The sequence below is a fragment of the Podarcis pityusensis genome (assembly GCF_964106645.2).
Source record: "Podarcis pityusensis genome assembly, chromosome: 4".
In the NCBI taxonomy this organism is placed as follows: Eukaryota; Metazoa; Chordata; class Lepidosauria; order Squamata; family Lacertidae; genus Podarcis; species Podarcis pityusensis.
In genome coordinates this window covers 84,936,728-84,963,589 of record NC_138027.1, presented here as the reverse complement: position 1 = coordinate 84,963,589, position 26,862 = coordinate 84,936,728, and the positions used below count along the sequence as shown (strand labels likewise).

Below are 26,862 nucleotides of genomic sequence, written 5' to 3'. Positions count from 1 at the left end.
AATCTGGTGAGTTACTAACATTCCTGCTGAGATACTATAAATAGAAATGCCAGCTATCAAGGATCATGAAATGTGTGGGTAATGGGATAAGCTGCTTAAATATCTGCAAATACAAAGGACATGAAAATTAGTTGGTGCAGACAAACTCTTTATATTTCATTGCAGGTACTTTCAGATATTACTATTACTGTCCAGCAATGTCCCTTCCATTGCACAGAGATGGTAAATGCAATGTACAGTAGCTTAAGATTCAGCCATCAGCCTGTCATTAACCCTCTGGAAAAGACATACGTATATTTGGGCTGGGGTACTGTCAATGCCGCAAAGAGTCACAAGTTATCTGCAAAGTCCTGACATTTCAGAGCTCACGCCCAGCCGGGATTTTGTCACCCCCCCCCCCCCAGGGATGACACCCGGGGCGAACCGCCCGCCCCCCCGTCCTACACCCATGACAGAGGTTTATAGAGATTTATAGTATGGAGAAAGGGGATAGAGAGAGATTCTTCTTTGCTGAACTCAGTACTAGAACTCAGCTTTTCACAGTAAGATCAGAACAGACCAAAGAAAGTGCTTATTCATACAGTGCATAAATAACCTCAGCAATTTGCTGCCATTAGATGCTTCGTGGGATAATAGATCTATCAGTGGTTATTCACCATGACTTGTAAATTACCTCTTTGTTCAGAGGTAATGCAGTTGTTAATACTAATGACTGAAGGAAGAGGCAAACAACAGGGAGGAGCTGTTGCCTTCATGCTTGCTTGTAGACTTCCCAGATGCTTGAAGCTGCCACTGTAAAACAGGATGCTAGATGAGATAGACCATTAATCTAATCCAGCAGAACCTTTTAGTCTTATTTTGGTGCACGTGGAGACAAGGCTGAACTTTTATTATAGACAGCATCAAGCACTTTGACTAGGTTTTTTCAGTCTCGTGAAACCTCTTCTGTAAGTAAACATATTACTTAACAAGAAATGGGCATTGTGATAGAGAGTTGCAAAACCTCAAAAGCACAGAGAATAAGGAACTACATGGTTAGGATGCTTCTGGAGAATTTTTTGCCTGTGCATCTTCGTTATCAAAGACCTGACCACACATGGCTTTATATAGATGGAATTATAGGTTACAGACAGAATACATACTGGGCTCTCTTATCTTTTTCAAACATATTAGATAGGACTGCATTTTCAGTTTATACTGGTATTTTCCATATTAAAAACCTGTTTACATGCAAGGGCATCACACTGACTTGCATTACACGTGTCAGAATGTTAATTTTTTTTAATGCCCTTAGAAATATAGCTCCCCAACAATTTTCTGATGTGAGGATCTTATGCCTCCCCAGGCCAATGCTCTGTTGATTTATAGCAAAACAGATTACCAGTAATGCACATCTGTTGGGGGCTTTAGTTCCTGAGACTTGATGCTGACTTTAGAAGACCACTGGCTAACTATTTCAAATGAGGTAGCAGCTCTCTGAGGGTTCTTGTTGTAACTGAAGGAGGAAGCCAAGATGAGGGATGCCTCAAGCCATCCTTTACTGGCTTTTGAGGAAATGTTGGTGTTCTATTTAATGGTTTGTTTGTTTGTTTGTTTGTTTACATTTAGAAAGCTAGTAATACTTCTGTAAATAGTGACTTGCCTAAGACCACACAAAATGTTCATGAGCACTGCAGTTTCCTGGATCACATTCTTTTATGCGTTGCACCACAGTCTTGGCCTCAAGCCCCATCAGCAAAGGAACGTACACAAGCATGGCTGCCTGTCTCAAAGGGGTTTCCCGCAAAACCAGTATGGCAGTAGCACTATTCTCACAGAGCATGGCCAGTCACTAAAGATAAAATCAGTGAGGCAGCACAGCCGAGGAGAAAATGCATGTTGCCAGGTTTGTGAAAAGCAGCACAAGAAACAAGGACATTTGGCTCCTTGCTCACCCAGCTGCAGTTTCCTCCTCAGTATTGCTCTCTCTCCTTTGAGGGAAATGATGCTAAGAGAATGTATGAGGCAAGAGAACATTTGGTCATTGTGGGAGAATGTGCTTAAGAAAGAACAAAATAACTCAAAGTAGCGCAGAGTAACTTGTGTATGTGCAACAAAGTGGGAGAGCCAGAGAAATGCTACGGAAAAAAATAACTGGGTGTGACCTTGCTGCAATAAAAAACTTATGTGTTTTGGTTTTGCACCTCTAAGCACATGGTTTCATGTTATTATTCACAGAGACACTAAATAGGTGGTGATGTGTCTTGAAGAGGGCTGTGAATCAGAGTTTTGAGATTCCTGTTTTCTTGCTTTTCTTCTACTTGAATTTGATAAACTGCACCCTCCCCACCCCCGGAAATATTATGTGTATTATGCTCTTTTGCTGTTTGCTCTTTAAGTAAAAGTAGCTCCTCAAGATACGCTACCATCGTTATACTGAAATATATCCCTACTGCTTTTATAGAGCACAGTTTTCTAAGCAAGTCTTTTTGTGAAAGCCAGTTCCTACTTTCTGTCTCTTGGTTGTTCTTCAAAATAACCAAGTATGATGAAGAAAAATGGATCATGCAGAAAAGAGGCAGGTGAAATTCCTCACCTCTGACGTGCTAGATAGGTGCTAAGATGAGAGTGGGCCTGGTTCATCACTCTTCATCCAGCAATAGCAGTTTTAATGATGGACTACAGGGTTGTGTAGATGGGAAGCAGACAAGGGTCTTTCTCTCAGCCTTTTGGGTTGTTGTCATCATATTCTAATCTGGGGAGGGGAAAACCTCTGGTCATTCATAGAATTTTTGCTCTAAATAAGATAGGCACAGCATTTAGAAGAAGAAGAAGAAGAGTTTGGATTTGATATCCTGCCTTTCACTCCCCTTCAGGAGTCTCAAAGCGGCTAACATTCTCCTTTCCCTTCCTCCCCCACAACAAACACTCTGTGAGGTGAGTGGGGCTGAGAGACTTCAGAGAAGTGTGACTGGCCCAAGGTCACCCAGCAGCTGCATGTGGAAGAGCGGAGACGCGAACCCGGTTCCCCAGATTACGTGACTACCGCTCTTAACCACTACACCACACTGGCTAACACTTTAATAGACTGAGAGACATGTTTTGACTTCAAAATCAGTCAAGGGAGAGAGGCTGAAGCCTTTTTGTACAAATTCCATTGACCCCCATTTTTGTACTGTATTTTGTCTCAACAGCTTGGGCCCTGTATTTGCTCTTTTTGTACCATTTTATTGCTCCATTCCAAGAGTGCAAGTGACACAAATTCTAGGCCAGTTTTCCATCACAAACAAGACACTGGTCTATATATTGGGTTTGCAGGTACAGTATGTATTGATTTGCTTGCTTTTCATTTACTTAGCAGTGCAGCAACTTTCATTTCCTTGCAGCGTTTTCCAGAACTCCCCCGTATTATATACTCTGTTTCCAAGTATTTAGTCCGAAGACACAATAGAATTGTTTGAATTGGGAACTTTTCAGTTAATGCTGCAGTGCATGGAGTTGCATGATGAACCTGAAGTGCTCGCTAATTTTGCAAATGTTAGTGACAGTAATCCAGAGACCTTGTGGAAAATGGGATTCAGTGAGTGTCCATTGTTTCTCCCTTTTCCATAGCTGTTAGTGGATAACAGCCCACTTTCTGCATGTCTAGTATTTCCCATTGACAAAATTTTATTGATTAGGTAGGGTGAGATGGTTCTCCTTGGAGTTTAAAAATGAGTATTTTAAACATGTTAAAAAAACAGGAGGCTACTGGAGCCCCTGGGCCTTGAACTGGGAGTCCTAGGGACCTAGGTCGGCTAGGCCTGGTATATGATGCAAAGTCTCTGTCTTCTGAATAGTTAACAGAGCAGTGCATTCTGCTTAATATAATAATAACTTCAGCTCAGATGCTGATGTTTGAAATCTTAAAGTAGAAATGCATCCCTTGAGTATAGCCTCAAACCTGGCTCTGCTGACACGGCCATTCGTTATTCCTAATAACAGAGGAAAATAAAGTACATGCTCTGCAAAGTCTGTTATTTTGATCATTTTTATCTTACAAGTAAGGCGATAACTGCTAGCATCTAGTCGAGATGTTTATCTCAGCTTCAGTTATACTTGGTGTGCTTTCCTTTCTTATCATGACAAACTGGTAGGTGTGCCGTTAAAAACTTCACCATGTGCAACAGAGATTTTGCTCGATCATGTGGTTTTGTCATTTGAATGTGCTTTTCTCGTGCCGACTAAATGCCTGTCCAACATATGGCACACATTGAAGCAGTTTGTCAGAATTCTGTGGCAAGATTTGTTAAAAAAATATTATCGATCCAGAAAGTTCTAAAAAGATTGAAGAGCTGCACATAACAATAGCATAATTTATAAAATAAATACAGTGGAAATTGCCAGTTTTTTATTCATCTGTTCCATGTTCATTTTGGGGTTGGTTTTTTTAATTAACATTTTGCAGAAGCAGGGGAATGAATATGCCACTGTCAGGTTATTACTCATTTCTGCTTCTCCTGCACTATGTACACAACTGTTTCCTTTTAAATACTTCTTCCTCTGGCTTCAGCATCTTCTTGTGTCTCATCTTTCTGCAACTTCATATCTCCTTTCCAACCCTTCTCTCCGTTTAAAGTATTTTACCCATGGTTTTTAAATAGTAGAGATGGGGAGTCTAATGAAGAAAAGTCATTAAGTCCATCTTTGCCTGTAGAAGTAAATTCTGAAGAAAAAAGGGTCAGATCCAGTTGCACTTTGCTGCACAACAATCGTCAGCAGATTGGCGCATGGTTTTTCAACTGTATTCTCCCTCTCCTTTTTATATATGCAGTTGGACTCAACCCCCCACCACCAACCAGGCACCATTACTGAAACACCATATTCCAAAAGATTTAATTGGCAAATTGTTTCCACCAAGGTGTTTTCATTGGTTGTGGTCTAGCTTTGTTTCTTGTTCTATCCCCTTTGGTTTCGATCACTTTCCTACTCACACAGATTTACTGTGATATCTGCTACATTATTTATTGGTAGCAATACTCAACCAAAGCATTGTGTAATAAAAGTTGCGTTTTTAAACTGTGCTTTTTTGTCTTGTAGCTTTTAACTTCTGGGTCTTACATCTGGATTGTAGCTTTAAGTGGGCTGGTAAGTGTATTTCATTACTGTTTTCTTTACAACAAGTTAACAGTTTTCAGCACTCACGTGCACTTTTCTGTTTTAATATTTACAGCCTTTACCAAATTCAATTCAGCTGACGTTCTTAACAACAATAACAACAAAAAATTGTGGCCAAAATGGTTCAGCACATAAACTTTGCCTGTTATTTCCCCTCCAGCTTGCTCCGTTGCTCAGTACATAGGCTAGCTTTCACAGAGAGATGGCTGCTACATTACATGTACTCTACACTCCATTTAATTAAAAGAAATCCCAGTGGTAACTGATAGAGCCTTTGATACAGTTTATAAATCTATACATTGTCAGTACTTATCCATTACAAAGAGGACTGTCATGATAGGAATGATAGAAGGGAGGAATGCTTTAGGGGGGTTTCTTCTTCAGGGTTTGCCAAGAGCTGCGGGAGATTTCCCAGAAGGAGAGGGTTTGTGTTCCCTGCACCAATTCTACAGCTGGCCAGTGAACTGGGCATGGAGTGATGCCTTTTTAGGCAACACAAAAGGTTAGGCGCAGTTGTTGGATATTCACAGAGGAAGCTGGGGCTACAAACTGGGTTGTTTGAATAGCTCTGTGTTTGATGCTGGCTTGTTCAACAAACCACGGTTAAAAAATATTATTATTATTATTATTATTATTATTAATTTATACCCTGCCCATTGGCTGGGTTTCCCCAGCCACTCTGGGCAGCTTCCAACCAAATATTAAAAACAATACAGTATCAGACATTAAAAAATTTCCTAAACAGGGCCGCCTTCAGTTTTCTTTTAAAGTAAAATAGTTCTTTATTGCCTTGACATCTTCTGGGAGAGCGTTCCACAGGGCAGGCGCCACTACCGAGAAGGCCCTCTTCCTGGTTCCCTGTAACCCCACTTCTCGCAGTGAGGGAACCGCCAGAAGGCCCTCGGCGCTGGATCTAACTAAGACTTAGCACAGCGCTTTCTAGACTTGGTAACCTCCAGATGTTGCTGGATTATAGCTCTTACCACCCCATCAACCATTGGCCATGCTGGCTGGTGTTGATAGGAATTACAGTCCGAAACATCGGAAGGGCACCAGACTTGGGAAGGCTGGGTTAGCGCTATGTCCAAATGTGGCAAAAATGGCTTGCGTCACTTACTAGCAGTTGTGTCATGAGCAGTGCCCATTAGATGACCATGGCAAACTCTAATCAAGAGTAACTAGGTACAGTACCTTTGATGTCCACATTTGAGCATTTTGCTTTGGTTCCGGGTGGGGGGGGGAGAGACACAATTTTCCCTGGATATTGGCTGGATACATGGAAGTGAAGTAAGTTACAATGGAAGTTCCACTGAAGGCTTCCAAGTAAACTGCATAGGATTGGGATTTGGCCATTCAGGTTCACTCAGCACAAAAAGAATAATCTGGAAAGTCCCCTAGACTGTAGTGGTAGGAAACATTTTCTATCTCGTTTATATTTTTCCGTATCACATGAGTGAGGGTTTTTTTTGTGACCAGTAAAGATTGGATCATAAGTTCAGTGTTGTGTTGTATTTTAAATTCTGTAGCCAGTTGCTTCCTTTTTGATAAGAGAAGTCTAATAATCACAACAGAAGAAGCGATAATATGGGAGGTTTGCGGATTTTTATTTGAGTAATTATATCCTACCCTTCATTGAGGTTTCCAGGCAGCTAACATAATCAAGTACACAATTTACTTGTGCACAATTTAGAATTTGCTGGCACCACTGGATAGCTCAGTTGTTAGAGCATGGTGCTGATAATGCCAAGGTTATAGGTTTGATCCCCATATGGAACAGCTGCATATTCCTGAAATGCAGGTAGTTGGCTTTGATGGTCCCTTCAAACTCTACAATTCTATGGTTGCCATACAGCTGTGAGATAAATTAAAACAGAAGGATACTGAATGTTTAAAATACCACTAACAAAAACGAAAGACATAAGAGCAGCCTAAAACTCCATAGAAAAAATTAAGGTAAAGGTAAAGGTACCCCTGCCCGTACGGGCCAGTCTTGACAGACTCTAGGGTTGTGCGCTCATCTCACTCTAGAGGCTGGGAGCCAGCGCTGTCCGCAGACACTTCTCTAGTCTATAACACTAATTTTCAAATGAAATTTGTTCTCCCCCGCCAGGTTTGAATCAAAACAGAACAGTAATTGCCAAAGATGGCAATGACTGAAGTTATACTTACCTACTTTTTAATTGGACAATACAGGGTTGCATGAAGATGGAGGGTGATAGATCTGTAAGCTGTATCCTATAATAGTTATAGTGGCCATTGCTAGGTTAGTGCACTGTATGCTCAGATTTTTAAATCTATACGTATACATTTAGTTACGTAAATTCATGATTGCGGCCATCTGAAGACCACAGGGTGATTTACAATATAAATACACAAAAATACATAACATAGTAACAAACAAAAACAATAGCACCACCCCCAACACACAGTTTAAAAGGCCATAGATTATTTAATTAGAACTTGGGTTCAAATCTCCACCATTACCTCAAAGACTGCATTTTATCCACATTTTATTCCTAAACACACAACCACAGGGCATCATTTGTGTATATTGTGCATGAGCAAAAAGTGCTGCTTGTATCTACAAAATATGCACAGGCAGGTCAGTAAACAAGGAAGGATTAAGCCAACACATGACAACCACAAACAGTTGGTAAGCTACAATAGGCACTTGCATTTCACACCTAAGAAGGGAGCCTTGAGGTGTGTGAGTCCTCCAAGCCTTTTTCTGGATTAAAGTGAACTTCTTCGACATGGACCTTTGTGTACTCATGGAGTCTTCCCACTGCAGGACATGGGGTTGGGATGCAGTGAGTTTCTGTGCACTTGGCGCACCGAGACGCATTGCTCCCCCTGGAATATCTTGATAATTTGAAGGTGAATCAGATCATTTAGTGTTGGTGTGGAGGGCAGTTTTGCTGCAAATACTCACATTTTTTTCCTGTTCCCTATTGAAGTGAATGGGAACCAGTATGGTGAAAAGTGGTCTACAAGGGCACGATTCCTAGTAAAATGCAAGCTTTTAACAAAATGGGTGGGCTTATGCTGTAGTCATTCTCCAGCTCTGTCATCATTACCTTGGAACTAGATTTAATTTCTTTCACTCTTTACTTCCCCTTTCAAGCTATATAAAGTGTTCTTTAAAATAATATATGTAAGTTGCATGCATCACTAAATGCAAACTGTCCAAAAATAGAATCTATATTTGGGTTTCAGCTCACATGTCTTCATTGAAATCTTGCAGCAGGTATTTTTATTTTTTTATTTTATTTCTGTGGGAGTGGAGTGGGGGCAGTTGCCTCACACCTGTAGTAAAACACTTCCACTTTGCAAACTGCACTGTGTTTCAGTGTTTGTAATTATCAGATCTTTTTCCTTTCAAAGTGATCAGCACTAACTTCTTTGAAAGGAAATGGGAGTCATCACCTGAAACAAAATGTACACCTGTCTCTGGATAGACTGATTCGCTGTCCAGCATTTCTTTTGTCTGGGTTATGTTTCAGTGTATGCACCTTGATGCACCATAATGAATACTGGTTGAGACTTTCCACTGACTCCCTACAACCTGAATGAAAAAGCAAAAGCAATATTGATGATCACCCAAGCTCCAGATGTTTACATAGATCAGGGGTGGCTCTCTTTCGGTCCTCCATAACTCACATCATCTCCAAACATTAGCTATGCTGGTGGGACCTGAAGTGAGTTGGAGTCCAGCAGTATTTCTAGGTCCAGAAGTCCTCCACCCCAGATGTAGATCTTAGAAAGCACTGGGGATGAGATGGACCCATAGTCCAATAGCAGTCCTCCAACTCTGCTTTCTAGAGTCTGCCCTCCAGGAATAAAGTTACACTGCATAGTTGGCTCAGACAAATACTGTGGCTGGTGGTATTGAATGTTGATTAGAGATACAGGTCAACCGACAAATTCATACTCTTACCATCCATCTTTTGGTGCAGGTTATCCACTAGGATACCAAGGCAATTGCCGTCTATAACCAGGGTGGAAATCAGATTGAAAAAGGATCAAGATAAATGGTTTCCTCCAGGAATACTGGATCAAGCTGCCAGAATGCCCTTGAACATCTTGCCCATAAAATGAATTAGACAGGGCCTACCTCATGCTGGGCAAAACACTGAGCATAGGGCTAGCAAAGCTGCTTTCTGCAGGGCTCAAGAAACTCAGTCACACAGCAATCTAGCAGGGTTGAAGTCGCCATTCGTCAACTGATTCCCCACACCACTTGTGGGGCAGGTGGGTGGGTGAGTTTGAGGGAAATTGCCTCACAGGCCAAATTGGGACCTGTGCTGTCAAAGAAAGGCTAGTGTTAAGAGGTACATCTTCAACATGCGACAGAGGTGGTACAATGAGGCTGCTATGTGCACCTCTTTGGAGAGGGAGTTCCACAAGTTAGCTTCAATGGAGAAAGCCTTTGTCTGGCCTGCCATTCCCTGCACTTCTGAAAGGAGAGAGAGGCCCTTTGCAGATCTTAACATCCAAAAAGCTGGTAAGGGATGTTCCATCTACAATTTCTGCAAATTTTCAATTTGGGATATTGTAGTTGAAGCTCTGTTTATCAGACATTTTGAACTCAAAGCCTTCTTCTAACCAGCAGCCCTTTCTGGACCTCGTAGCTCAGTGCTAGTTAGCTGTTAGATGTATGATATAGCAATTCTTCCACATAGTTTCAGGCACACTCTTTTATATATGGCAGAAAATGTTCCCAAAGCACAGAGTAAGTCAGGCATAGGCAAACTCTGCCCTCCAGATGTTTTGGAACTACAACTCCCATCATCCCTAGCTAACAGGACCAGTGGTCAGGGATGATGGGAACTGTAGTCTGAAAACATCTGGAGGGTCGAGTTTGCCTATGCCTGGAGTAAGTGATAGCTACAATGTCAAGCCTCAGTTGCTAGGGGTTGGAGAAAAAGTTAAGGTATGATCCTCTCCTTGAAACTTCATCACCCTAACCCCATCTGTATTTTATGCCAAGTCTGTCTCCCTGAGAGACAGCAATGCCTAACCTTGATTAAGGTTTCCTCTCAGAAACATTGCACACACTTTGTCTTGTCCCAAACACATGCATCCATGGGGTGTGCACCACAGTTTGTAAATTTAGAAGTTAAGAGGTCTGTTTAACACCTAGTTTTGCCAGATGATTCCTGCTGCCAAGTCCCATTGCCGCAGGTGTCATTCCTCCATAGAATCATAGAGTTGGAAGAGACCACAAGGGCCATCGAGTCCAACCCCCTGCCAAGCAGGAAACACCATCAGAGCGCTCCTGACATATGGTTGTCAAGCCTCTGCTTAAAGACCTCCAAAGAAGGAGACTCCACCACACTCCTTGGCAGCAAATTCCACTGTCGAACAGCTCTTACTGTCAGGAAGTTCTTCCTAATGTTTAGGTGGAATCTTCTTTCTTGTAGTTTGGATCCATTGCTCCGTGTCCGCTTCTCTGGAGCAGCAGAAAACAACCTTTCTCCCTCCTCTATGTGACATCCTTTTATATATTTGAACATGGCTATCATATCACCCCTTAACCTCCTCTTCTCATGTTCCTCATTTTCCAGTGAACTTGCATCTGTGGGGAAAACACCTCTTAGCAAGCTGAATTTAGCCTAGCCAGCTGCTAGCTTTGTTCTGCTGTACGTAAAACTGTTATCATTCCACATTTCCATTTAAAACAAATACAAAACCCTGAAGTTGACTTTACCAACCCTGAAGCGTCTATGATTTGCAACATTCTGCCTCTAAGGTCATACCAAATTCACCTTACTTCAGGTCACAATATTGTAAAAGTTGACGGCTGACGTTAGTGGATAGGACCTGTGAATGCTACTACATCTCTTTCATCTTGTTTACAATGGACTGGGACTGGGAAGTAGACTTACGCACACAATGCAGGCAAATCTAAATATATCCAGGAGCCTGGCTCGTGGTTCATAGGCATGAGCGCAAGCCAGTGGTAACAGGGTTGTCATTTTGCTTTTCAGACTTAGCTTTTCAGACGTAATGTTTAATACAGTTTCCTTTGTTTAATTTAGCATTTGTATTCATCTCTGCATTAGACTACAAATAAAACTTATGCTTTAAGAAGCTTATTTTTAGTCTCTTATAATTTAATCGTTTAGCCCATATTAGGCCAAGTCGACTTGTTTTTCTTTGTGTGGCTGGTTGATAGCTGATATTTTTGGAATAATGGGCAGGAAAACTGAGGCTTTCATTTCTGTTTTCGAAACAAAGAAATGCTTACACTGATTATTTGGACAGATGAGGGGAAACAGTCTTCCTTGACATCCTTTGACAGATGTAGCTTCCTGTATGTGGAAGACAAAAGCACTGTGAATTGCACTGTGCCTTTGGCATGACTTCAAGCTATACTCTAATGTACACTTTGGCAAGAGTACATAAGTAGTTAGATGCTTGACAGTCTTCCCTTCTTGTACTGATATATTTCATAAAATCTTTGCAAGAGAATGAAAAATGCCTTTTCTAAAATACTTGGCCTTGCTAATCACCAATGCTACTCTAAATGCCCACCTGTTTGACCTATCCTGTGTATTCATTTCCAGGCTGCTTTAGATTCAACATCCTCTCTTTATAAAAGTGGCTGCATTTGAGAAATGCTTCTTGGGGTCAGGTTTTTTAAGGTTTCTTCTGATAATGGTTATTTTCTCATTGTGGGAATCAGTCCCAGGCTGCCCCAAGTCACAGCTGTAGGGACATTTTTATGTAGCATAAATATGCAGCAAAAGGGCATTTCAGTTGTGGATAACAGAAGAAGTGGACTTTTTAATGTTCTGAGCTGCCTACATTGCCACACAGATCCAACAGGTGCAAAGTGGTCTTAGAGCTGTCCTTTATTAGATGATCCTGTGTTACTTTTTACTATGTGAAAATGTAGCATGATGAATAGAAATATTTTAAAATAAAAGTTGGCATTCTTTGGGTTCTTACAAAAGTTCCAAATATTTAAAGTGGAATTTAAATACTTACCTCCAACTTCCCTGACTGGTTTTTCTTTCAGTATCTCTTGTCTGTCACATTCATTTAGTTGGAAGTCTGTTTGAAAGCATAGGACTCTTGTTTTGTTCTCATGTTTTGTCATCAAACCACAGAACAAGAAGTACCAGCAATCAGAGGTGAGTAAGGTAGTGATTGCTTTATCAGTTGCCTAGACATTCAAGTTGCTGTTTCTGCAGTTAGAATGGCAGACTTCGACAGACCTGACACTCATTTCCAAAATGCATTGTGTGATTTGCATTTTCAAAGGATAATTCGTCATCATTTGAAAATTCTTGGACCTCAAATTGATAGTGTACCCTACTTGTAAACTTGCAAAAAAACTAATACTGCATAATCCTTAAATGAATCATTGTCTGTGCTACTCATAGAGCTGAAGGGGATCTCAGAGGTCAACCAGTCAAACCTCCTGCCAATGCAGAAAATGTGCTACAACATAAAATCTGAATCCCAGGTGGTAGGGTTAATTCCAGCACTCTGTAACATTTGTTCCGTGCTGTATCCCATAAGCTTAGGCTGGTGACGTAATACGCAACTTTCTTGAGTTTGGAGGAATGCATCCATGGGTAAAATGTCACCCATTGATATTTGAATGAGCTTCCCTATATAGGGTCACCCTTGGGAGGCTGAGGAAGGATGAACTTAGTTGCTGTAAGCCACAGGGTAGCCTTTTAGGAACTGTGTTTGAAGCTTGAAGGTCTTGGAATCATAGAATTGTAGAGTTGGAAGGAACCATAAGAGTCATCTAGTCCAAACCACTGCAATGCAGGAATCTTTTGCCCAATGCGGGGCTCTAACCAACAACCTTGAGATTGTAGTGTCTCATACCCTTCTGACTGAGCTATCTTGGGAGATCTATCATTGCTAAAGGACTTTTGGCCTCAGTGTGCAGTCTTACTTTTGTTAGAGAGTGGGTAACGTCACTGGAGAATTTTAATTTATTTTCAAATGTTTATGAAACTTTTATTTGGTGCAGACTTGGCAAGTTTTAAGTTGCAGTCCAGCTGTGTTTCCTTTCAGTGTTTATTACCAATGCCAAAAATACGTCGTATTGGATACAAAGGTTCCCTTCTTTTGATTGAGGGACCTTTGGATCCAACTCATTATATTTACAAAAACTGGAAAGCTGCCTTCAAATAAGCTGGCTGCCTGGTTGACAATGAGCTGCGAAGGACCTTTTCAGTGGTGGCTCCCCATTTGTGGAATATCCTCCCTAATAAGGTGCATCTGTCTCCCTCATGATTAACTTTCAAGAGAAATTTAAAAATATTCCTTTTACTAAGGCATTTTACTAAGTCAGAAATACACTGTAACCATTTTTTATAATGTTTAAACAGTTTTTACCTGTTGTGTTTTTAATGTTTTATCATTGCTGTGTCTGATGCTCTGGGCTTTTCTCCCACCTGGGGGGAAGGTGGGATGCAAATTGAGTGAATGAATGAATGAATACCATGTCAGTGTTAATGTTGACATTGTTATGCACATGGCATTCCTTTGACAAAACCATAGGATATGGGAAAAAATGAATCTATTTGCCATTCTGTACTCCTTTTTCAAGCTACCCTTGGCAGCTTCTGTTAGTGACTACAGCGGTTTACTGTCATAGAGTAAAAGTTTTCCTCTTGTTTTAAGCCACAAGAACTATCTACAAAATAGGTTGGGTTTTTTTTAATTTTGGGGGGTTTTTTACCTGTCCTGAGCTTGAAAAATGTGACACATGCAGCTTCTGAAATAGGAGGGACAAGTTGTATTGTGGACTTCAATTCATTATTTATTGCATGTTAAACTGAATGATGTCCTTTACTCCACTCCCTTTATATTTCCATTTCCTCATTATTTTGTTGCATGTGTGTATGTAATGTATTCTAAAATAAAAAGTTTAAAAAAAGAAAGTCGGATTGCATTTTTGATTGTGCTCTGTTCTGTGCAAAGATTACTGGGTAGTGGAAAGATTAGTCTTTTGTCCAACATTGAGATCTAGATTTCAGAAATGCTGCCAGATCAGACCAAAGCCTGTCTAGTTCACCATTCTGTTTCCTACAGTGGTCAAACTGGTGACTGTGGGGGAAACCCTTGATCTGGTAATTGCCTTCTAATGTTGTGCTTGAGTGACTGGTATTCAGAGACATACTGTTTCTGGTCCTGGAGCTAGACTATAGCAATCATAACTAGTAGCCATTGATTTCCTTATTCTCCATTAAAAAATCTTGCTAATTTAGCAATATTTAGGAAAACTGTGTTTTGTAGGCATCGTGATCATTTGTTGTCAAATTATTCCATTTCAAATGTAATCTTTCGACATTTATGACCATAGGATCTGTGATGTAATTTTTGCTGAAGTTTCCAAAATGAGCTTTGACTATATGAAAGATTCTTAGCCTTCAGTTTGGAATATTAAAATTAAATCTGGCCATAAATGGACTGTTTATCTGCAGGAATTATCTCCCCACCCCCACCCCTTGTTAGGGCATATATTTACTCAGCTTATATTTCAAACTATGCCCACAAAATATCTGATGGGACCACCTTTCTGTAGGCAGATCAGGCCAGACTGAAGATATTGTGTAATATATTCTGCATTACTCTTCCTGTAATCAACTATGGATCGATTGATCTGTCCATTTCATAATAATTTAGGAGGTCAGATGCTTTGGGAATTAAATAGCTGCTGGATGACATAGACAAGGCTCACTTTATATGCACTAGCTGCATCAAGATAGTTATGAACTACTTCTAAACTCTTAAACAGTGTCAACTGCCATGGTACTTTTTAACCTAAATGATTTGGGGAACTTGACATTTTGAAGTTCTGAGAACTTGGCTTTTCTGAACATTTATATTTAACTTGCTCTTGAATTGTCCGGGGGTTTTGAGGAGTGGGGAGTGATATTGTACTGCAAACAATAAAAATATGACTGACAAACTGATGGTGCACCGGGTGGAGGGTTAAGTCCCCCCTCCCTACCTGTGACACCACCACCCCTGAAAGATCCACCCCAGCTGCAGTGAGACTTTTAATAATCCTGCCACTGGCACCAATGGAAGCTTTTTTTAAAGCTTAATTTAGTTGTGGGGAAGGGGCAAGGGGAAGAGACTACAAGGCAGATGTTGGGCGGGGCTACAGGATACATCTGGCCCTTAGGCCAGAGGTTTGCCACTCCTGGTATAAAGGCATTGTGGTATTGGGAGTTTCATTTTCAGTCGCTTTGCTAATGCTAGGTTGGGATTCACATTTTTCGCAGCTGCTGCGATTTGATTTTATTGGCTACCCACCCAGGACAACCAAGGTCGGTTTCCTTGTTGGTCACCATCAGCTCAGACTCTATTAGTGTACATACGAAGTTAGGAGATTTTGCCCCACTGTATTTCGTTGTACTCTTACTTTGAACTGTGTTTGTCATTTTATTGCCTACTCCCCAAGTTCGGAGAAATCGTTTTGGGAATCTCGGCAGTCGCCTTTTTCTTTTCACCTTGAATCATTTGAGGTCATCAGCAAACCACACTGCTCACCCCTGCGTAACTCAACACCGTTTTATAAGCAAGTTAAACGGGCCAGTCCCAATACAAATCCGTTTTACACGTTTCCATTGTGACTACTGCTGATTTATTCCTGCTCACTGTTTCCTGTTCAGCTACAGATTCATAAGAGGACCCGTACCCTTAGCCCAGGCACAGGGCTTTTTACTTTTACGGCAGCCTCTGATTGGCTGTGGTTCCAGGAGGGAGAGTTTAAAAGGAGAGGCTTTGGAGGGAGAGAGGGAGTAGAGTTGAGTGGGAGGTGTTGGTTGGAGAGGTTGGGAGTTAGGTAGGGAGTCAGGTTGAAATGTAAAGTGTGAGGAGGTTTTGTTCTGAAGCAGGCAGAGGCAACCTCGGCCCTCCAGATGTTTTGGGACTACAATTCCCATCATCCCTGACCGCTGGTCCTGTTAGCTAGGGATGATGAGAGTTGTAGTCCCAAAACATCTGGAGTCCACCTGCCCCTTGAGCCATATGCCGGCCTTTGATTTCACATCGGTAGTCAGTATTTCAAAACAGCACTTGTTTTCAAATTAGCTGTACTGCAGAACTTTTGTTGGGGCCAATATGGGGTTGCTTAAGTACTATCCTAAACTGGAAAGTGTTTGTGAGTCATGATGAATGTGCTGGAAACTTAGAGTAATGAAATTGTCCCTTGGCTTCCTGACGTTTGCTCACAGAAGGCAAAGGGAAGAAGGCTGAACAAAATGATGGGACAGTCTTGTTTCACATGCCTGGCAACGGGTTTTGGCTGTCATTCATTACTTCTTCCCTTTTTCATGCTCAGTGGAATGTGGATGATTCTAGCTGAATTGTTAAATCTTCCATTTAAGCAAAAGGAGTGCAAATGGGCATCTCTGTCCTATAGCATGTTAGCACAGAATGTCTGTTTGATTTATCGGAAGTGAAAACAAAGCCACAGCCACTTCCTTTTTTCTTTGTGGTTTAGTGTTGCGATGGGAGGGTGCAGACCACTAGACAGTGATGTGTATTTCAAATGAGGACATTTGACAATGCTAATCCAAGGGAAATAGAAGAGGCTTGTTAAAATCATGTGCCAGATTTTATGCACAATGCGAAGGGTCCTCTGCTTACACCATAACAATATTGATCTCTGCTCTAGGACAGTTTAGCTACTCTTTAAAAACATAAGTAAACCCTGGAGAGAATACAAAATATGACTCCACCTCATTTAGCTTGCTGACTAATTAATTGGTTAGGCTCTTGCGTGAATATATATCCTTGCAACCTTTTTAGTTTGTGCATTAAGATTCCGGGATAATGCTGTAATAGAGTTCATTTAGAAAGCAATTGAACTGTACAAAGATCCTCACACAGTCCATCTTATTTTTAAGTCAGAAGAAAAACAGTTTTTTATAGAAAGAAAAACAGCTTGAATTTGCCTGTGTTCAGCTTCTCAGGTGATAACTTATGAACTAGCAGAAGAGGAAGTTCTGAGTGTCAAAGAAAGTAAAAAAGCAAGGCACCACTAAATGCTTGATAGGGCAAGTGGAAATAGGTGCACCATCTCCTTTTGTGGTTTTAAGACATTTTACACCAGTATAGATACATCAGTACTGATGTTGCACGGTATCAGCATATGTGACAGTTAAATATCTCTCTTAGTTTCCTACAGGGATAGCTAACTGGTGGATCTTAGGCAACATCAACACACACACACACACACACACACACACACACAGAGCGATTATTTTCTCTTTTTACCAAAGTAGAGTTGGGAGTGAATGTGGTGCATCTTCATCATGCCACATTAGACTCCAAGGAGGAAATGAACACTGTCTCAGACACGAGCTATGCCTCTCCCCACAATGTGTTATATGTGTAAGATCGTATCTCTTCTGAGAAAAGAAAAATGCATGCTGCTCTTGTGCTGGTTGCATCTTACACATGGACAAAATGAGTGGAAGAAAGAGGCTGTTCATCTCTACTCTTATAGTATTTGTTCCGGGAGAAAACAGACTTTCCTGTCCTAAAGCATGACAGTTAAGGCACTTGCTTAACAAAAGATCCTGGCCCTTTTGCCAATACCAATGTTTCAATTTTCTTGAGGCAAATATCCACTCATCTGGCCAAGTGGGTAGCTTAGTTGCAGTTACAAGCAGAAAAACTTATGCTGAATACCCATGACACATAGACAATGGTGATATTGCCAAAGAGGGGCCTCTGAATTGTTTGAAGTTTCAGCAGGTAAATAAACTGTCACCCTGACTTGAAATTTTCCCATCTATATCTGCCATCTCCCATACCCTTTTCATCCCCCAAAAATATTCTTGGCATGTATTAGTTTCTAAAAACATCCGTCTGATTTAAGATAATAAAATAATGTAATTGTCGTAAAAACCAGGCATAAATTTATTATTTTGGACAAGCAATATTAACCTGTTGGATGATGTAACTTCTTTCTTTGCTATGTTGTAATGATTAAACAGTTATGACTTAGATGGAGGAAAATTACCTTTTCTAGAGCAAGTGGGGTCTCTTGTTGTGTTCGCATAGAGAAATGGGTGATTTGTGCCATTTGTAAACATTTTCCTTGTGAAGTTCCCAAGTAGAGTCTGCTGTGGAATAGATAACTAACTTCCCTCCTAATTTCTCATCTTGCCTGCCCACACTTAGTTGGACAGTTATTCAAATAGTTGGTTCTTCTTTGTATTACTTGCCAGAACCATATTCTTTGTGATATACTTGTGCTTCAGTAAAATCTGGAACCATATGTGAGACAAGATTCGTCATCTTTGGAGTTTTGCTTTCACATTAAAAGTAACCTTTTGAAATTCATATCCAGTTATGAGGTAATGATGTGTCACTAAAGCTAATTGTTCAGATAAATGTTATCCAAATTTTGCTAGTCAATTGGCATTATTAAAACTGCATATTAAGAAGTTTTGCTGATTATTTTTGCTTTCAGATTTCTGGAATGTGCTACAGCAGCAGTGTGCTAAAAGTGTACCATGTACTTTGTGTACCCAGTGGTGTGGCAAGAATATTTGCTTGGACTCTTGAACCAATTTTCTCATCTGTGGAGCCATCCAGTGAGATAAGCGTTGGAATGGGAGCAACTGTGGACATACAGAGGCAACAAAGAATGGAGCTATTGGATAGGCAAATCTTGATGTCTCAGTTTGCCCAGATGAGGCATCAAAGACAGCAGCAGGTAAAGAAAATATATTGCCTGGGGGATTTAGCTTATTTGTAGAGCGTAATTTGTTTTATCTAGATCGAGGGATGCTAAGCAGCCCCCAAAAGAGTCAAGGCTTTCTATGCATTTGAAACCATTGCGAACCTTCAAGGATACTTGAGAAGTACCTCTCACAATGTCCCCTTTCCCTGCCCCAAGACTCCCCAGAAATGTGTGGTTTTTGTAGGGATGTGGCAGAGGGTGGTGGCGGTGGTAGGGTCTCCCAGTCCTTGGCAGAACATCTTTTCCTCCTAGAGGCTGGACTTGGGACTGCTGGGCTATAGATACTTAAAAGGTAAAGGGACCCCTGACCATTAGGTCCAGTCGTGGCCGACTCGGGGGTTGCGGCGCTCATCTCGCTTTATTGGCCGAGGGAGCCGGCATACAGCTTCTGGGTCATGTGGTCAGCATGACTAAGCCACTTCTGGCAAACCAGAGCAGTGCACGGAAACGCCGTTTACCTTCCCGTCGAAGCGGTACCTATTTATCTACTTGCACTTTGATGTGCTTTCGAATTGCTAGGTTGGCAGGAGCAGGGACCGAGCAACGGGAGCTCACCCCGTCACAGGGATTCGAATTGCCAACCTTCTGATCGGCAAGTCCTAGGCTCTGTGGTTATATCTATATAGATATAGATATAGATATATCTATATTTAGGGCTGAGCTGAAGGGCTGCTTTTCTAAGCTTTGGATTTGAAATTTGGCACGCCAGGTGCCAAAAGAGGTAGTGAAACTAGGGGTGACTATTTCAGGGGGCAAAGGTTTGTGGACATTTGGGGAGGGGGCTATATAGCAGAGCTCCTCTCAGTGGCTGGCCTCTTGTTGATACTGTGTACCCCACACCCAGTAGTCCCTCTGAAATGAATCCACCTTATGGTGGAGCAAGGGGCATTGTTGGAGGAGAATAGCTAGGGGCCCCACCAAGCATTCTCCAAGTGGCCCTTGACCCTGCAGGAAGTGGTGGAGAGGGCCCCCTAAGTGGACTTTCTCAGTTCTTTAATGATTCCCCCACCTTTCCCTCATTCAAAGAGGTAGAAGGATTAAGACTAGTTGAAACATATAAGAAACATATGATAAAAAAGTTAATAGGTCTGAATACCTTATGCAAATATAAGTACACCCAAAAACATGACCAGCAACATACGTTCAGCTTGATTGAGTATGGCCTGCAGATGCCACAGTTGTAATATAAAATAGACCTCTCCGTTTTTCATTTCCATTTTATTGTGCACAATTCACATTGATGGTGCTTAATTTTTCTTTCCCCATTGCATGATATTAGGCCAATATGGATTGAGAACCCTCTCCTGTTGTCTGTCATCTCTTGATATAAGTGGCATGACATTCAAAGAGGGGGCATGAGCAAGACCCACATCTTCTTGACTAGCCCAAACTTGGAGGGAAATTTGTGCCTTCAGTCGGTCAGTCTATATCCTGGAGAAGCTGCCAGAATTGATAGGTTTGCATAAACTTTTTTGAGGGCAGTGTCTTCTGCAATGCTTGTTATCAAGGTGGTGAAACCGCCTACACACTTCCCCTTACAAATCCATTTCCCGAGGCCCCTTCTTCTTTAATTTGCTCAATTTCCCAACGTTCTCCTTCCCACTGACTGTCTTGACCAACAGTGTTTTTTCCAGTAGGAACCAAGATCTAAATGAAAGCAGGGATATGAAAAGTAAGATTGCCATAGCAACTGCACACAACCCCTTTAACATGAAGGAATATTTGTGAAACTCTAGCAGGGTGTTTAAATTGGTTGATTTATTTTCTCCCTCTATAAACATTGTCTGTATTCTTCCATTATTGGTTAACAATCTGTCTGCATTTCTATTGTGAGATATATAAGCTTTAAGTTAGGTTGGAAAAGCTGGTTCAACAGTGTTTGTCTGTTTTTTAGACAAAGGTCATATGATCAATCTGTTCCCAAGCTTTGTGTTTGGTTCAAAATAAAAACAGGGATCAGACACTTTCCATCTTGGCTTTACCAGGTTGCTTTGTAAATATATAAATCCACGGCATGGCAGCATTTGGTATCATCCAATCTCAAAAGTATATCATAGAGTTTGAAAAAGCACAGAAAATGGGAACCAGAATGATAAAGAGATTGTTTTGGGGGCTTCTTTGTTTAGAAAACTGAAAAGAGGGCATAACAAGTGGTGATGAATAGACAAAGTAGATGTTTGAAATTAAAAATTCAGGAGCTTTTCCTCTGATTTCCTGGACTTATATTTCTGCATTTTGGCAGGCAGCATCAGCCCAAGAAGAGCTACTATTATACCTGTAGGTTTCATTCAATTCTGCCTAACAGAAGAATGTTATAGCCATTTTGTTATTTCCTCATAATAGTGAATGGGGAAATGTGAAGTGTTGGATTTTTCAAACTGGGATTCAGACCCAATCAGTCCAGACCAAACTGGGCTGTTTTCTGAAGCACTGAATCAGGGTCTGAATTGAATATTGTTGTCTGAGTATATCCCTATTTTTTCTTTGTTTGCTAAGGGATCCACGCTCCTATCTAATGCTAATACTAATGCTAATGCTAATATATTTGCCCTCATTTGTTAAATTTTCAAATAGAGGAGCAAATCCAGCTGCACAATGTCTCTTCCCCATTCCAGGCCTATGAAGTGGGGACTGACCATTATGCTACTCATGGTGAATTTGGGAAAGTGTGAGTAGCACACTTCAGAATAAAATCTGGTTAGCTTCATGATCTAGGAAGGCTCTACAAAAGGTTAGTGATATGCGGACAGCTGTTCAAAGCCCCTGGTTGGAAGTCTGTTATTAGGGTTTTTCCCTATTTTAATCTGAAGAAGAGATTTGAGGAGTTCTTTCCACAGACATGAACCTTAAGGTTCATGAATATCTGTTGCCTTCTTCAGAGAGCCATCACCCTTTCCTTAGGAACTGATGTATAATGGTCTGGTGCACATGACACATTAACCATATTTGAAAATAATACATGCTGCTCAGTCATGCCCACTTTGCTCCCTCCTGCTTTTCCCCAGCCAGGAGGAAACAAACTGCAGCACGGGCTTAGCATTATGTGTGGACAAGCACTTGTGTTTTGTTTCCCTCCAAACAAAGCATGAGCAGAAACCAAGGATGTTTCTTCAACTAGGACTTGTGGTTTGTTTGAGGGAAATGAACTGTGAGCACTTGTTCACACGTAGTAGCTCCACACAACCTGTAGTTGCAGGAGCATCAAACCATTGCTTATTTTAACTATGAGTTATCATGACGTGCGAACTGGCTCAACATCTTTTTGTGTCAACCTACTGTCGGTTGGAGGGACGCGGGTGGCGCTGTGGTCTAAACCACAGAGCCTAGGGCTTGCTGATCAGAAGGTCGGCGGTTCGAATCCCTGCAACGGGGTGAGCTCCCGTTGCTCGGTCCCTGCTCCTGCCAACCTAGCAGTTCAAAAGCACGTCACAATGCAAGTAGATAAATAGATACCGCTCCGTCGGTTTCCATGCGCTGCTCTGGTTCGCCAGAAGTGGCTTAGTCATGCTGGCCACATGACCCAGAAGCTGTACGCTGGCGGGGGGCCACCAGGTGGCGCGTTGGAAGATGGCCGATAATAACATCTCTCTGACCCATACGAGGTAATTAAGGGGCTGCTATGGGAAGTATGCAGTCTTCCTACCCCCCCAGGAGACGGGGGGCGCTGCCTTTGCCAGCGGTGTTCACAATGCACCCCCTGATCCGAGAGATGGGGGTGCCGAACACTTGGCACGAGCCCTCGGTGAAGTCAGATCTTCCTGACGCCGATTCCAATTAGCGTGTGCTGGTTAGCTTCAGCTCCGAATTATAATTGGAAACATATGATTGGAATGAAGCTGAAGCACATACATCAAGTAATGTTCGAGGATAAGACTGCTGATTTATGGATCTCTGTGACCGGGAGTGACGGATGGATAAGTAAATCTTCTGATGAATCACCACTAGGAGACTGTATGTTTGGAATGAGGGGGGGGTGGAGGAAAAAAACTTTTTTTTTTCTTTGCACGCTGTGATATTAATAAGCCTTCACCCCAGATAGAAATAAGATCGTTGCGTTTTTATTAATCACAAGCAGGAATTCAAGAACTGTGTGGGATGGATTATAACAGGAGAGAGGATTGGTGAACGGTGAGAAAGAAGAAAATTTTTATGACGCAGTTAAAAAATGGCGTCTCGCCAAGACAGGCTTGCCGGAGAAAGAAGGACAGGGGGAGGAGAATCAGGATCGTTCGAAAGAGAAGGAATGTTGGAACGCAAGCTTGACCTGACAGAGCCTCCTGATTCATTTGATTTATTTGGCAAGCCTGAGAAAAGTTAAGGACAGACCGAAGATTAATTTTTTATGGAAGCGTTGAACAGAGACTGTCCCTGAGCGATATGATCTTTGAAGAGTACAAAACCCACACAGGGGGTGCCTGTTTTCAATCTGCTTGTGAAAATTATCAGAGATCGCAAAGAAAGGAATATACGATAACAACAAGAAGAGAAAGAAAGTAATAAAGGACTATCTAGATTGAACTGGATAGAACTGTCTAATTAAAGCAGTAATATAAGTAATGTTTGGACTCGTTCAGAGTTTTGGACTCGTGCGGAGCTTGATGTATGGGTACCCCCAACAAAATTTAAAATTTGGCTGTATAATTTGGAACTAATGTGATTTGGATAATGTGATGTGATTGGCCTGTTAATAAAAATTATTTAAAAAAAACAACAACAGAAGCTGTACGCCGGCTCCCTCGGCCAGTAAAGCGAGATGAGCGCTGCAACCCCAGAGTCGTTCCCGACTGGACCTAATGATCAGGGGTCCCTTTACCTTTACTGTCGGTTGGAACAGTCATTTGGCCAATTTTTGTTTTGTTTTGTTTTGTTTTGTTATAACAATCTTTTCTTTCATTATTAACTTATGTGTAGAAAAATAACAAGAACGAGTGAATGGTCACAAGTTTGTTCTTTTTTCTTTAGCACCGTTATCCCGTTTTTGTTCTTCTTTCCCATCGATATCATGCCCCTTTCTAGAGTCATTGCTAAGCCATTGTAGGGCCAGGGAGATGTGGGAAGTGTTTTTTCTTAATGCCTGACTTAACGGCAGTACCCCAGGCTGACAACTCTGTCACCTGAGGTGCCTTAGCTAAGCATGCCAGCGATAAAATCAGTTTCTCAAATATTCCTCCTACTCTTGTTTCCTTTATATTAACTGATCGTATGATGGTAAATGAAGGTCACAGTTTGGAGGATGTTTCACAGGCACAGGAAGGGGAGCATTTGATGTCTCAATAATAAGAACAAATGGTTTGGATTTGTATAGTATCCTGTTTAAACGGCATCTTGCACTGAGATAGGTCTTGCACAAACATGGTCCATCTTTAAGCAGCAGGTCAGCAAATGCATCTTGTTGCCCAGGCTTTCGTGGGGTCGAGGTTTTAGTTGACTCTACCCGATGTACTGTATTGGTGCACTGCTGTCTTTCCGGTGATTTTAGGTTCTGTAGTTCTTATACTTTTTTTTATCTTTTACGTAACCCGCCCTATGTTCTTTGGGTAAAGGGTGTGCACTTGACATACATTATCTCAGGAAATCTTACACCAACCCTGTAAGAGGCTAAGAGATAGTGGCTTTCCAAAGAGTTCAAGGCAGAGGCAAGTTTAGAACTTCAAATTGTTCCTTATTTGTTTTTAGACTCAAATAACTGTTTCTGTGCGCTGCTTTGGTTCGCCAGAGATATTCGCATAAGATATTCGTCTTTCGTTAATTCCGCACAGCTGCAGAGAGTGATAGGAACTGATTTTGCTCATCTTTACTAATGACTTGTAATTTTACTCATCTCTGAAAGCTGCTGGAATTTTTGAAATGAGGCAGGCTATTAAAGCTCCAAATCAGCCAGCTGTTCTTCACAATAGAGAAAATAGAAAGGCACTAATTGAACTTAAGAGAACAGAGGTTTCTGTGCTGCTCATTTGCAAGTTATTTTTGGACTATCTGAATGGGGTGGAGAGAGACAGACACAAGAACAGAGAGAGAGAGAGAGAGTGGGGGGGGTTTCAAGTCTTTCTTACTTTGGGGGGAGGGAGCGTTCATTAAATTGTAATGTACGTAACACCCTCCAGTAACCTGGCGCTAATATACCACACTGTTAGCATGACTATTCCTAATTATTTTAGTGCAACTTCAGTAATATTTATCTCACATCCTCTCAAAGCTCCATGAATTAGGTCACTATTATTTCTGTTTCAAAGATGGAGAGCACTAAATGACAATGGCTGCGTTTGCACATCCTAGTAAGCCATAGTTAACCGTTTACCATGCATGATCCAATCACAGCTGAACTAGAGATTAGGGTTTGTTTCACTTCAAGTGCACTATTATTGGTGAGCCAAGAACAAACTTTGGGTTGTCGTTGTGGTTTGTTCGGAGTGGTACAGTGGTACCTCAGGTTACATACGCTTCAGGTTACAGACTCCGCTAACCCAAAAATAGTACCTTGGGTTAAGAACTTTGCTTGAGGATGAGAACAGAAATCATGTGGTGGTGGCGCGGCAGCAGCAGGAGGCCCCATTAGATAAAGTGGTGCTTCAGGTTAAGAACAGTTTCAGGTTAAGAACGGACCTCTGGAACGAATTAAGTACTTAACCAGAGGTACCACTATACGATCACTATCTCAGACAGAACACCCAGCTCTGGGTTAGTAGAAAGGAACAGAACAGCCTAGATAAGTGCATTAATGGTAAGCAATTAACTCTGTGATGTGCAAAGTGGGCGCTCTGAAACTTTACTTTGTCATATCTGCCAACCTAAGGCCCTGGTAATGCTGACATGATGGCATCCATGTTTTGTCCCCCTGTGGCATGTGCCATAGTTAGGATTTGTGAGCCTACAAATAAGGCGAAGCGAGTCTTAAGATTAGGCCATCCATTTTTAAAAAGGCTGAAAAGGAACATTAAGTTGCTTTTTAATTCAAACAAGCCATTAGACAGCAGAGGGAAGAAAAATCACCACCCAAAGGAAAACAAAAACAATCAAAGTAGACAAAAATAGATTCCTTTTAAGAAGGAACCTTGCTGAGAAACACGACTGATAGGCTCAGCAGGAAGGAAACCACATTCCTATAGAAACAGGAAAGGAAGGAATCTTGTCACAAATCTGAGAGGAAGGGAGAATAAACCCAGTCTGCCTCTGAGATATACATACGCACACCATGGGGAATAATTAAAACGCAAGTTCTTTAAAATAATCAAATATTTTTCAAGGACCTTCTAACTAATGTAGACCAGAACTTGCCACTAGTGGAAGTCAGGTGCCAGCCAGTTCAGTGATGCAGATGCTAAAAATAACAGGAAGAGTTAAGGTAAGAAAATGGTCGAATACTCCTGCTTGCTTGCAAATCTGGGGAAAAAATGGACATAGCAACTTTTAATGAGGTCAGATTTGCTAAAGAAGGGAAAGGAATTGTTGGTGCCCCCTAGGTAGAAGTTGCTTCAGATTTATTTCTAGTAAATAGGCTCTTAAAACAACAACAGTGCCCTTATTTGCACATAATGCCCAACGAAATCATGGTGTAGCATGAACAAGCAAATGCGTAGGCTCTCAGAGAGGAGGTTGTGACCATTTTGCTCCTCCTTGGTCATTTTTCTGCTTCACTGATCTAAGCCTTGATTTTGCCTTAGAATGAATGACTGAATTTATAATCTATGCATTCATAAAAATATAGCAAGACAGAATACAATATACACCAATAAAAATCAACAAAGATATCCATAAAAACATTTTAAACATCAAAAAATACTGATTTTTTTAAATTAAAAAAATCATATTATAAGTGCCTGTAAAAGGAAAATAAAAGTTTTCAAAAGATGTCTGAAGGAAGGGCAGGGCAGGGCTTACCACACCACACTGAAGTCTTAGACCCTGGTGATGGATCAACCAAACCTCAGTCCCCCATTAGAGTCTTTCAATGATTGAGGTGGAACATAAGGAATCAGACAGGGCTTAGC

General features: G+C 41.3%; 1 protein-coding gene across 1 annotated transcript in view; it reads left to right on the top strand.

The window, feature by feature from the left end:
* Positions 1-26,862, top strand: part of UBAC2 (UBA domain containing 2) — a 78,215-nt gene that overhangs the window by 47,303 nt on the left and 4,050 nt on the right. The window contains exons 5-7 of the mRNA XM_081003238.1: positions 3,174-3,297; positions 5,059-5,106; positions 18,602-18,847. Coding sequence (XP_080859364.1) covers positions 3,174-3,297; positions 5,059-5,106; positions 18,602-18,847 — 418 coding nt within the window. The remainder of the gene's footprint in view (positions 1-3,173; positions 3,298-5,058; positions 5,107-18,601; positions 18,848-26,862) is intronic.